General features: G+C 38.6%; 1 protein-coding gene across 1 annotated transcript; it reads right to left on the bottom strand.

The window, feature by feature from the left end:
- Positions 1–9,478: 9,478 nt before the first annotated feature.
- On the bottom strand, positions 9,479–11,747 carry LOC131890754 (acetylcholine receptor subunit alpha-like 1). The gene is made up of 3 exons (XM_059240165.1): positions 11,358–11,747; positions 11,011–11,281; positions 9,479–9,776 (listed from the first exon to the last, which is right to left on the bottom strand). Exons 1-3 carry the CDS (start codon positions 11,705–11,707, stop codon positions 9,579–9,581), a joined length of 819 nt encoding a protein of 272 aa, XP_059096148.1. The 5' UTR covers positions 11,708–11,747; the 3' UTR covers positions 9,479–9,578.
- Between the last annotated feature and the right edge of the window lie 1,529 nt (positions 11,748–13,276).

The following is a 13,276-nucleotide window of genomic DNA, read 5'->3' as shown; positions in this document are numbered from 1 at the left end:
CGAAATGAACAAAGGAAAATGTGAAAAGAAAGTGCTCAAGAATTGTTAAACAGGCCACATTGATTCGTCTATCGTTCGGAATATTGTGGTAACTTGAGAGGGATCGCTTTCACAACACTTGTGCTGAAAACTGGCTCTTAAGATAGTTGGATCATCCCAACCGCAAATATTTCTTATTGTAAAAACCACCTTAATCATCAAATGTGATATGAATAAATGGTTATGAAGCAGGTTGAGAGGGAAAAGATGTCAAGGAACTTAAGCACAAAGCATCTATCAAAACACCAGTCCACAGATTAAAAACATTGGAAAAGTGGAGACAGATCGAATGAAATGATCCCAAGCCTTCATGAAGGCTCTCCAGGACTAGTAACCCTTAAGAGATATGGATCCAAGGCAAGATTCTCGATTGGTTAAGAAGTTTCATTCATGATAGGAAGCAAATGGTTCAGGTTAAAGGGCCACTTAGTGACATAAATAATGTCCAGACGGTGGCTCACAGGGATCCATATTAGGTCCTCGCCTTTTCATCTTCTTCATTACTCCGCTTCAGAAGCTTATTTGTAATGTCAGTTTTTCTTATTCTGCTGATGATACAAATTTAGTGTATAGTAGGAATGGTCAAGTTAGAAAAAACGGGTTCTTTTTTTTACATTTCACCAGAAAAGTGTTAACTCACTCAAAAAGGACGAAATATTTTTCTGACTGTTTCATATTCTGAAAACTATCATTCCGCTACCCGTTATGTAAAGTAATTACTAATAAGACTTGGAGCCCGGAATGATTGCCTCATTCATCAATTTTTATTTTTATTTTGGCCATGGATTTTTTTAGGGTGAATTATTTTGTCCTATTGACGGTTGCTCTAAGTATCCTTTCGTGTCATGAACAGTTTTGGATTTTTTTTTAATTTGCATTATTGGGTCATTCTTTTGTTTCGTTCGGTCACTGTTCTAGTTGCCAAAGATTGTAATAGACATAATTCAAACCAAAATAATCGCACAGATGATCAAGAAAACTGAGTAGAAATGCTGACCCACTTTTCTTTTTAAAAAAAGTCAGAAGCTCATCCATTGGTAAAACATATCTTAATTCAAAATATGAGCCTTAAATTCCGGTTCCATCACTTAAGAGCTATGTATTGGAGCATGTACAAGTGCCTTGTGGGCACATGCGTGGCTTTTGTTAGGCAGCCTCATATCAAGTATTTGAAATGTTGACCCAATTTGAGGCTCTATACCATAGAGGACCGTAGAACATCGGAAACAAACAGTTCCAAAATAAAAAGCTCCGAGCAAAAGCTTCCATTGACAAAGACGTACGATACAAAAACATCTTAAATCGATAGAAAGACATTTTTGGTCTCGTATCATTTAATTTCAACATCAACATTCAACACTCTCACTAAATCCTATTATTCGAGACCGAAATACATACATACATATTTCCTTCCAAGCAACGATCAAAGTTACGCAGGTTTGAAAATGAAAGCCATTTTTCTTTAGTTTAATGTTTAGTTTAATGGAACTTTTTTTATAAACTGTCAGCAAAGTAGCTTGAACTTAACATTTTGCATTTTCATCATTTTGACCCAAATATTGTTTATTCCATAGCTTTTTCCCTTTTTCCTTGAAAAAAATAAAGATGTGCATTAATCAATTGCTCATTTCTTTTTCTTTTGCCCATGTCCATTTGAGTACTTTTGCTTCATTTCAATGAAAATGACAATATTTAGATGCTGTTCTCCAGTAAATAACGAATACTGTGTTGAGTAAATCCAGTTGAAGGTGGGTGAAGTTTTTCGAACGATATCGGACGTTTCAGTCCGAAAATAGTATCCCGAGCTTTGTCCCGACCCAGGTTTTAGGGTCAATTGTAGCCACCGTAGACACCTTCTTTCTCTGGCTCCTTCATTGTTCAATTTGCTTTCGTTTGAAATGTGTTGGGAATACGAAGCTGTTGTCGATCCAGTGGCAATACATTTATTACGAAGCCTAGCCCAGTCTGCCACTCAAACTTGTTCGTGTACCAATAATCATTTAAGTTTAAAGATGACAAATAGGCAAAGTATACTCCTTTGCTTTACAGATACGTGGTGTTACATTCCTTGTGGCGGCTAAAAAAGCAGATGAAACCCAAATCAAAAAGGAAATTTGAGTTTGAAGTTGCTCGTATGCTCAGCTGAGACAGGCAAGTCCCGTAAAGTCATTCAAGCCTCAAGTCAGCTAAAGTATGGCACTATTGATCTCGTCGGTTTGTTTTGTTATAATGGTAATAATACTCACAATTTATTTACTGTACACCAACAGATGCCTTGAATGGATTCAAGGCACAACATTATGATTACCCTTGGAATCAAGGGTTGGTCTGGAATAGTTTGGAGGAAGTTATCCAGGTCGTCTTTGAATTCATATATTATATATGTTTTTTTTTTAATGTGAAATTTCTCGTCTTTGGAATGTTATGATAATTTTAGTATACTTTGTGGTTGCATCCAAAAAAGAGGCGTCCAATTTCGGGGGATATGTCTTCTTTTCACACACGAAATTTGATTGTTTTAAAGTGCAAGCAAATGTTATGAATTTTGTGTCAAAGAGATTTAATGGTTGACGAAAGACAAGAGAACGAATTCGGCTGTTTTCTGCTTGTAATGTCAGCTTAGATGTTACAATTGTCGGACGCGTATTCGAAGTTACGTTGACTGGTATTAAGCCCCAAATGACCTTTCAAATGGCGTTTTAGGGCTTCGATGTTCTGTCTATTCTGAATGTTTATTAGTCTTGGCAAGTACCACTTTCGTAATGATAAAAAGGCCGTCTTTTAACCTTTTCTTTGTGCTTGCTAATTAGTTTAATTTAGAACCAAAATAACCCAATGGACAAAATAACCATATCATTTCTAACAGATCATAGGAAACCATTATCTCTTATCATACACGTATGGTAACTCTTTCGGACACAAAATTGTCTCAAGAATAAGCTTAACGATGATTGTATTGCATGAATTAATTCTTCTTCGTCACACTCTGTAACGTTCTTATCAAAAGAAGTAGATTATAACCGGCTAGCTCTTACCGACGAGTTTCTGCTAAATGGCACAGAAGGAAGAAACGCGAGCGACATGCTCTTCTTAGAGAGAAAAAGAAATGGCTCAGCGGTCCATATTGAGGCCCTTAGGCCTAAAAGTGCCTCGTACTGGATCCTCAAGATCAGGAACGTGAAGATTTGATTGAAGAGACGTGCCTCAATGCCATTCTGGGGATCCTACAGCTTTAGCCGTTAAATGGGGAATTTATTTTCGGATGAGGAAATACGAGCGTCATCAGATCTCGAAAGCGGTTCTCTGCTTGAGCCAAAAACTTTTTTATCTCTTCCAATGCTCGAATCTTTTATGGTTAGTTTAGAACGGGGTAGAAATTCAGCATGCTTCAACAACCAATAGAAAATATCGCAAAGATTGCTAGAAGTGCTCAATTTTGATCTCTATTTGAAATACAAATTTTTGCTCCCTTGTAGCCGGCCACTACCGTAGACGTTTTGTGAGCGTTTCGAGAGCCCCTTCAAGCAGTCGAGAATCCAGGCTAGTTTGAACCATGAAGTCCCTTCACTTCTTTCTCGGGCTCCTTCATTGTTTAATTTGCTGGCCTTTAATATTCGTAGGGCTTATGTAGGCGTTGATCCAGGAGCAAGATTTAAGTCAGACTTGGACAAGTTTTTAGATAACATTCCAGATCAACCCGACATTCAAGGACTAGCTCGGTCTGCCAACTCAAACTCGTTGATAAACCAAATATCATACAAAGATTAAAAGGTAATAAGTGGACGAAATATGACCTAGTACTGGGGATTATATTCCCTGTAGCGGTTAGAAAAGCCCGTGAAAAAACAAACCCAAAGAGAAAATAAATTCCTTATGAATATATCTAGGATAATTGTTATCCACATGTAGCCATGAAGTCCAATCTATAAATTGTAGTTTTGTTCCTTGACATTTAAGATTATGTGCATTGGCCCAACAAGGGAAAAACTTGAAAAAATGCAGACATTGACACATTTGCTTAATATTTTTTATAATTTTTGCGACTCTTGGTCATGTCAATGGGTAAAATGTGTACACGACAGTGTATGATCATAACAAAAAATTATAAAAACTATGAAATAGTGGACTAGATCGTGATATCACACCAGAAATGACTAGAATTGAACTGGTTCAGTGTGCACGAAAACAATGAAAAGGGGAGTCGGAGACAGTACATAAACAGGTGGGTGTCCCAGAGGTAAATGATGAAAATCTTGGTTATTGAAGTAGAATGGGTGAAAACATAGAAAACGCGTCCATGCATTGTTGGCATATTGGGGCACGCACAGGTATCGTTTGAGGAATTTGGTGAAGGTGGCATCGGCGGATTTGAGGGCGGATTGGGCGGAGTTGGGAAGCCAAAGGTGAAGGCAGTAGAGAAAAATTGGGATGATGTAGATCCGGAAGGGTTGAAGGACTATTGGAAAGTCTATTTTTTGTGCACATTTATCTGATACTGGATTACTGTTAGTCTGGCATCAATAATATTGTATTTATTAGGGGATCGATTATACTATAATTGTCACATTGAAGGCTCAAGGTAGAATACCTCAGTTATATATGTGTTGTCCTTTTGGACTTGGCCATTCTTATGAAGCTCAAACTACGCAATGCTGAATCTGGAAAAAAATAGACCCAACAGAAAATTCATAGTTCTGATTTGCAATCACAATTTTGATTACGGTAACTCATGTTATGAAATTCGATTGATGTTTTTTTGTTATGTGTGTAGTAGTTGTGATTCTCACCCTCATCCTAAGCAACTCCAGCTATCGAGTCGAGTCTTTTTACGGACTTTGTGTTCATCAGTCAAAGGCTAGAGATCAAGGCTCGAGTGATCGGTAGAGCTCTGTTATTATGATTAGTTTGTTTATGTTAGTCTTTTCTGGCGCGAGAATGAAGCAAGTCGTACCAAGGTTTCTTTCCCACCGTTTTTCCTGCGATTCCTAAATGTTTACCTCTACCTGGTATTTTAACAATTTCTTTTCAATTTGATAAGTTCAAATTGAGGATTTCTAAAGCGAAAACACGCAAGTTTTCCATCTCGTGAACAAGACAACGATGAAAAAAGAAAACAATAAAGATACTCAAGCCTCCTTTCGAAACGACTAGTTTGTCATAAAAACAAGAAAACGTTCCCCATCTCATTTGTAGTCCGTTTAGTAAGTTTTTGTGAACTTGGCACGGTAAACCCACAACAAACTGAGAAATCGCAGGAACAGGTCTAGACATCAAATGAAGGTGCACAGGAATCCAATTCTTTCTATAGCCCGATTTAGAAGGCTTCAAGAGAAGGATCTTTGGCCTTGCCATTCATTCACTTCACATCTTCATGTGAAGGCGGCCAAGCCCATTTCTTACGAGAGTGGAACTTTATCCCTTGAAATGGGCAACTCTAAAACGAGATCGCACCTACAGACAGTCAGATGATATCCTTGTTTTGAAAGCCTTCGTCAGTGTAGTAACCAACTCACCACAGACGATTGAATTCTGACCATTCAGTGGTCTCTGGGAATAAAAAACCTCAAAGACTAGGTAAGCCTTGTTATCAAAGAATACAAATATCCTTTGCTGAGACATATGTTTTGGTTCGATTCTTTGCTAAACACGGCACATGATAGTCTCGTTAGAAACAGTAAGAGGATGAGACCAGTTGCACAAATTGTCTCATTTTGTGTCAACTCTAGTTTTTGTTTTCCTCAGCTTTGGCGCTATTTTTGAAATTTTAAGGGTAGATCAAATTAACTTTCCCTAAAATTGAACGGTGGTTTTATGAAACGAACCAAATAAATTGATTTTCGAATGAAGTGACGGAATAGTTTAAGTTCAGGCCAATTAATAGAATGGCAGTTTTTAAACAAACAGTGTTCCATCAATGCAGGACTTTCAAATAGGTTCATAGAAAAAAAAGGATATTGATAGAACCAGCAAACTGTACGGACCAATTTAATGCTCCAAGCGAGTGCCGTACATGTTTTCATAACTAGAAAGAAGAACGATAATTTGTTTTTGGAAGCTATGTCCCTTCTTTGAAAACTGCAGCCTCAATTTATCCTTTTGTGCAAAATTTTCCCTAGTCGTCAAAGAGCAATGAGGTGACAGGAGAAAATAGGTATGAGAAGTGGTAATATAAATTCATCTTCTTTTAGTTTCTCTAGTTATCCCATTTTGACTCAAATATGATTATAGGCTGAAAACCACTTTTTCAGATCTGAGTACCAAACTATTTTGTTGTGGTGCTGCAGGAGGGTGTTTTTTTTGCCTTTTAAATTTGGTTAGTCCTCTTGCACTGCTCTACCCTTCTTCCTCAACTGATCATGCTCAGTGAAATTATTGATATTTGATGGGACCACTTTTGACTCTATTTGAAAACTAGCCACAGCTACTGGGTTAAAAACATATATCAAGTACTTCTACTATTCCTACTTCTACTATTTTTGAGCAAATTCTACGTAATTTCGGAATCTTAGCCCGGGTTCCGGCTGAATATATTCAGGGATAGTTGGACCGGAGTACTCTTCCTCAAAGGCTAGAATAGTCTAAATTACGACTGTGTCTGTGCTCGATTCGAACGACTGAGATACACTAGCCGGAAACTTAAAGTCCCCTTCAAAGGCAACCTTCGAGCAAACAGCCCGGTCTAACTCATTTTTTATGAATTTGAGAGCTGACAAGCTGACAAGAGATGAGCCACGGACTTCTAAAGATATGGACTGCAAACGGAAGCAAAAATATCCTATCTCTTAAACCAATCATCTTATTCCAAATAAGCACTTCATACGACCACGAGATCTTGTTGAATAGATGAACTCAGCCAAGTTTGAGCCCAAACCTATGCTTAGGGAACTCAGGAGACATGTTCAAAGTTATGTCGTAAACAGTACATGAAATTTGAATTTTCGACCTGCTCTTGGTCAGCTACATAAGCTTTTGACATCATAACTTTGAAACGATCGACTTTGCATGTAAATGATATAAAATTGACTACCGTTAANCGACTTTGCATGTAAATGATATAAAATTGACCTACCGTTAATTGAAGAGGTCTACGTTTCTTGTTTTATTACTTTAATTCGAAAAGTGGCTCAGAGTGGCTATGACCAAGAGCAGGCCGATTTGCCGGCAAGCTCGTTCGCAGTCCAAGTTTCTAGAACTCCGTGGAGGAACTTACACACACTAAGAAGGGGCCCTATATATTGTGGCAATCGACAGGTTTCCTCCTCTAAAGGAGCAGAATTGAAAACTCTTTTATTGGACCGGTGCATTCAGGGATCGTTTCTGCTCGAATGATGCAGTGATGCGTCGCTGCATTGCCTTTATTGGCTAAAGTGGAAATCATAATTTTTGGACGAGATCGTGTCTAATTTCATCCAGTTATCACTGCCTTGCGGAGAGTAGACTTCTATTTTTTTTTTTTGAAAAATACATAACCGAAAAAAATTACCGAAAAAAATCATCTAAGTAGATTGAAGTGTGTTGGGTTCTATTCTGCGACTGTAAAGCCCTTGTCGCTTGAAAGTGCACGTCATTTTGTCGTTCATATACCATTGCTTGCCTTCAAATGCAAAGTTAAGATTGGTCTGACTCCAATAGCGCGAGTGAGTCTCTGCTAAACCACACGTTGGTCTCGAAACCTGGTGCCGTTGTTCTGAAGTTCTACCCAGTACTTGTTGACTTAGATATGGAGGACCAGTTCATCCTTGCCCAAAAAATTCTTGTTGGCAATTGTGCTACATGCCACCACCAAAAGCACCGAGCAATGGACACATGACATTTTTCAACGATATTTGGAGGAAAAAAAACAGATCTGGCACTCCCTAAACCTTAATACCAATAAACAATTTAAAGGCAATTTGATGAAATAAAACCAGTGCAATCGACATGGGCATCTCTTTCAATCACCGCAAGAAAACATAAGGAAATCAGGATTTTTAGCAAGCACCACAACTCCCAATTGTCAAAGGCTCCGCTTTTTCTCTTAATTTTAGCTAGATTATGGAACAGAAGTCTTCATGAGAAAGTTCGGGGAGGAGAATCAAACCAGCGACTTCTCATATGAAAGAAAACTTCTCTAGTCACTGCACCACATCTCCTCCCAAATAAGGAGGTCTTCCAAAGACAAGATTCGAACTAACATCCTCTGGGGAAGTGCGTCGACTTGGATCCGTTTTGGTTTTAAGAAATCCTTTCAGAAAACATAAATTATACTTTTTTAGGCGCTAGCAGATTTTCGAAAAAAGAAGTCTAGCGGAGAGAGTGCTACTGGTGTTTCCAAAAAAACTGGTTTTTGAAGAACCAGTTCTCTGTTCCCGGTATTGAAAAAAAAACAGACTACTAAATACTTTGTTTTGTAACGATGGACAGTTAGAGTTAGTGTATTGAGCTGATGAAAACATATTCAGTTTCATACATTAGTAAATAATTGCCATCCAAAAAAGCAATAAACATGTTAGCTCATGAAATGATGTTTATTGGTTTTTGATAAGCTTATAACACAATTCTGAAATGGAAAAAAAGCTCATCAAAATTAAGTCAAAAAGATAGTGAGCGTTACTTGTCACATTTCAGATCGAGATTCAAGCTTAGCGAACATGGCTAGGAAGAGACTTAAGTAAGGAAAGTGGTAAATAAACTACACTGATGGCTTCTCATCATGCTTTATGGTATTGAGGATTGCATCGATGACTCCGGTTCACGAAATGCTGCAATTGGATAGTGCATTAGATGCTTTTTTCGTGTTTTTGTGTACATAATAAAAACTACACAAAAAGAATCGTCAAAAACATGTTAAATCCAAGTTTTAACAAGACTAATTGAAAAAATCCGTGAACCAGTTTTTTTTGAGTAAAAAACAGGCATTAGTTCCAGTTTATATAAAAAACGGTTCTCCGTTCCAGTTCCAGTTGGAAACACTAAATGCAACTGACTCCTTCAGTGGGCAATAGGCCTTGTATTGCCGATCTTGATTATTTTGCCCACAAGTGGTCCGGCCAGCGATTGGGGAGGGAGCTTTCTTGAGGTGGTTGGTCGAGTGGTTCGAATTCCCTTCTTTTCTGGTCATTTTCCTAGCAGCCTTCATAGCCTTGAGTAACCATTGTAGTAGACGGAGGTGGTTTCAGGGAGGCACATGCCCACATACCTCCCTTCGGCGTTTCATATCTTTGGGAAAAATATCAATTGGGTTTAGGCAACTGTTTTCACCGTAAAATTGATTTATCTGAATGTGCAGGCTTATGGCGGACCCTATGGCTTACAATGTCTTTTGAGCATGTAACTTGCTACTCAGATGGTTCAATGCTTTGACCAGTTTCTAGAACCAAGCCTCCGAAAACCAGGATGGTTAGTCCCAACACAAAACCAAATGTTTTGTACCTTCCACGTATCGTAAGAAACCGTAGAGTTTGTTCAGAAATACAAACATTATTTATTGTATCTCCGATCATTCTGTGAAGATGCAATTTGAAGCATGGATTCCAATCGAATCGCCTGTCTCAGCATTTTCAAATGGTCTTGCGACCATTGGAATTCCCATGGTGTTGGCCGTGATCGTGGCCCATATCAAAATATGGGTTTTCAACCATTCCATTCTCGTTGAAGACAAATTTCCGTTGCAATACCAATTTCACGTCCATGGATACGTAAGGCTCTGGGCAGCACTCGTACGTCTTCTCTTTACGCTCAATCGAGTTGGAGAGTACCTGAGGAGATGTCAAATAGTCACAAATGAAATCCAAATCTCTTCATACATTGTTATCATTAGACCTCGAAAAAATGCTAAAATCTAAAAATGGAGGCCAAAGAAAGGTTTCATCCAAATTTCTTTTCTTCAGCTTTTTAGCCATTTTTCCACTTTTTCGACTATTTTTCGACCCTTTTTTACTATTTTTCACATTTGAGGACACTTTTCGCTCTTTTATTGTCACTTGGGTCCTTATCTGCTTTCTTCTTAATTTCTTGTTTCTTGTTTGGGACCTGTTATTTAACGTCTGTGCAGCTTGATCAGATGAAGGATTAAATCCTCAGCCTCCTTTAGCATTTTTTTGGGTTTCAGTTTTCACTGGCTTTACTAACCGTTGCAATGAGTGTAATCCCCGGGATGATCAAAATTCAAGATTATGAATATTTAATCTAGCAACGAATTAAACATATGAGATTTAACTCCCTTTTTCGGTTTCGGAAAGTCTACAAAAAAGACAGCTTACAGTTGAGCTACATCTGCCATCATGGGTTTGATCCGACCCAAAACTAATTTGTGAACTAAAGCACCCTCAGCACCAAAACATTATGCTCCAAAAGTCTTTTGTTTACCATGACGTCTGTATCAGTTGAAAATGTGTTCTAATCTCGAATATTGCAAGAAAAAAAAATGGGCAATTTCTCTTGAATTTAATGGATAGCCTAGGAAATGAAGTTGGGTGTCGAGGTTTTGTAACAGAAAAAAAAGCAGCAAAGAGGCTTAAAGGGGCTAAAAACGAACTTTCCCCATTTTAGCAATCTTTTTTTCATTATTGCATATTTACACCATTTGTACAACTTTCTATCAAGTTTTGAAAATTTGTTTTCGCGTATTTACACCATTTTTACAACTTTTTTTTTATCAACTTTTGATAGCCTTTTTTCGATGTTTCTCAATCTTTTTTCGCGTTTTTCTCACCTTTTAAAAAGGCGACTTGTTTTTCGAAGTCTAGTTATCAGGTCAGATGAGCCTATAAACGGTTGATCATGGTCTCATTGGTTCGAGCGTTTTTGCTTTGGTCTTGGACCAACCTTAACTTTGTTGCATGGCGTGCATTAAAGTCGCTCAGTAGTTTTGATCAATTTAAGACTAAAGCAAAGGCTTTTGAGGTGTTTCCTTTAAGGCTTGTCGCCATATTTGCATTATCTAACCAAAAAAACCTCTTGCTTACAATATCTAGAATGCAGACTACTCACAGCCATAGGACTTGTTCTCAAATAGTCACTCATGTCGACTACACCACCAATGTCTAGGAAACTTATATTCATGTGGTAGCCACTGTGGGTCCACGACCCAAACCGAAGAGTGCAATTTTGCACGGCCCAAATGTCGGTTAAGGTGGCGTCCTCACAAACAGCTTCAATGGCAATGTTGGGCACAACAATCACGTCCCCATTCGGCATGATCAAGGCGTCGGACCAAGCACCTCTTCTCTTGTGTGAACCCATGGGAGAAGCCGCGTCGTACCTACAGTTGTAAGAACAACCCAAAAGGCTGCATATCAGACCCGAGAGATGATGGTTCTCTTTGTGAACAACCTCACCGATTGAAAAGGATCACGTCAGGCACCCAAATTTGGGACGGGTCCACGTGAATCATTTCGCTTGAGTTGGCATACTTCTCATATTCCCCGTAGTTCCAAGCCAATCGCTCATCGTTCCATTTCAAGCGTAGCCAAACGGATCCCTTGAGAATGCCTTGTCGATCCAGGTCGAACCAAAGACCGTTCAAGCCAAATTGGAGGTCAATCCGTCCTTGAGGTTTGCTGTCGCTATCATGGTTTTCCAAAAGCCTTTGTTTGATATCCGAGATGGTCATGGAAGCAGTATCATTGGATTCTTGCCCCAGGACCGCACTAACAAAAAACAACGCAAAGAGAACACGTGTTTCCATTGTTGAGGACGAAGTTCATGTGTTGCTTGGGCAGCAAGCTTCTCGACTTTTATTAGGGGAATGTTTCAACACAGAAATTGAGTCCCTAATACGCTTCCGTTGGGATTTTTGACTTAAAGAACGGTGACATCCGATTGAGGAGAAAATTGGGAGCTGTACTTGATGTCGAAAACAATATCCACTTCGTACCGTATAGCTTATTCGAGTGCCAAAACCACAGAGCTCCTAGAGTGGCCATTCGAAGCTAGCCAATCTACATTTTAGAAAGCGATATTGAAAGTGAACTTTCGCACTCAGTCTCAGTTTATCGGATATCGATTTATCGTATTTGGTGGTATAACTGGCATAATAATGACATTGCTATGGTAGAGCGAAGTAAAAGGTTTTGCCGCAAAATTGTGTTATTTTTTTCGATTGTTTCTGTGTTAAAGACATTTGGATAAAAAATGATAGTGACTATAGAATGGATAAATATAATTGCATGATTAAATCTGGTAGCCGTGTAATGTATCCCTTGAGATTTGAGGCTTGCCATTGTTAGAACAGCCAAAGGCGTCATCTATATTTTTCATCATTATCAAACTCCCAGGCCAAAAAAGTATTTTTATTTATTTATTACGTATGTACCGTGTCATCGAAAAATTAATTTTAAGCCTAATTGTCAAAAAATTGCAAAAGTCTACGTCAGGTCAAGCTAAAGTATTTCCTCAGTGCTTCAACAACCTTTTTAACAAACTCTCAATATTTTGCCGAAATTCTAATATTTCTCTATTGAATATACAATTTAATCAACCGGAAGTTTTGCAGAGCAGTAGTAACGAAATTACAATACTTCGTTCCACACTGCAACTCAAAATTGAGTGATTGTCACGATCGAGAAACATCAAAATTACTTGTTTCTCGTTCCCGTTTCTTCAATTTCCACAGAGGACAATATTTTACTTTTTTTTCTCGTAGGAACTGAGGGACACTTCAAACAATTTAGTGCCGGAAGGAAACCTTTGGCCTTCAAAGACAGTTGGATTTGATTTACAATAGCAAAAATGGCTCCATTGAGAAAGATCGGTTGAAAAAGGAGACTGGAGTGGTTCAGGAGATCAGGTCGAATTTGGAGGCCTTCTATCTCTTATGAAAACTCTAAGAGGATGGCGAAGCCATAGACGATGTAGAAGTTATGGCTAACATGCTAGGAGATCAGTCGTCTAGTGTGTTTCAACTTCACAGAGTTTGGAAGCAACAGCACATTGCTCTAATGATGAGCCTGTTGAGATTGACGAGGCCAGCCAACTTGAGCTATTAGATGATTTTGTAGTCACAGACTGCATGACATTGTGGTCCAAGGCAAGGTTCCCAATTGGATAAGAAGTTTCATTTGTGGTTGGAAGCAATTGATTCAGCTCGATGGATCCTTTAGTGAATTGTATGATGGTAAGTCAGGTGTTCCGCAGGGCGTCATTCTGGGGCCTCTCCTTTTTGTCATCTTTGTTGCCCCACTTCAGAAGCTCAGGAGTAAAGAAGTTAGTATCTCTTCTACTCCTGACGATATAAAATTGGAGTGTGGTAGGAATG

The sequence above is a fragment of the Tigriopus californicus genome, chromosome 11 (assembly GCF_007210705.1).
Source record: "Tigriopus californicus strain San Diego chromosome 11, Tcal_SD_v2.1, whole genome shotgun sequence".
In the NCBI taxonomy this organism is placed as follows: domain Eukaryota; kingdom Metazoa; phylum Arthropoda; class Copepoda; order Harpacticoida; family Harpacticidae; genus Tigriopus; species Tigriopus californicus.
This window is presented reverse-complemented; position numbering and strand designations above follow the sequence as displayed.

What these genes read in the sequence shown, in the direction of transcription:
- LOC131890754 (XM_059240165.1), bottom strand. Translation starts at nt 11,707, where the DNA reads ATGGAAACACGTGTTCTCTTTGCGTTGTTTTTTGTTAGTGCGGTCCTG. An exon ending in GACGTGATCCTTTTCAATCG is followed by an intron (nt 11,282 to 11,357) that starts GTGAGGTTGTTC and finishes TTACAACTGTAG; the next exon opens with GTACGACGCGGCTTCTCCCA. An exon ending in TGAGAACAAGTCCTATGGCT is followed by an intron (nt 9,777 to 11,010) that starts GTGAGTAGTCTG and finishes ACATCTCCTCAG; the next exon opens with GTACTCTCCAACTCGATTGA.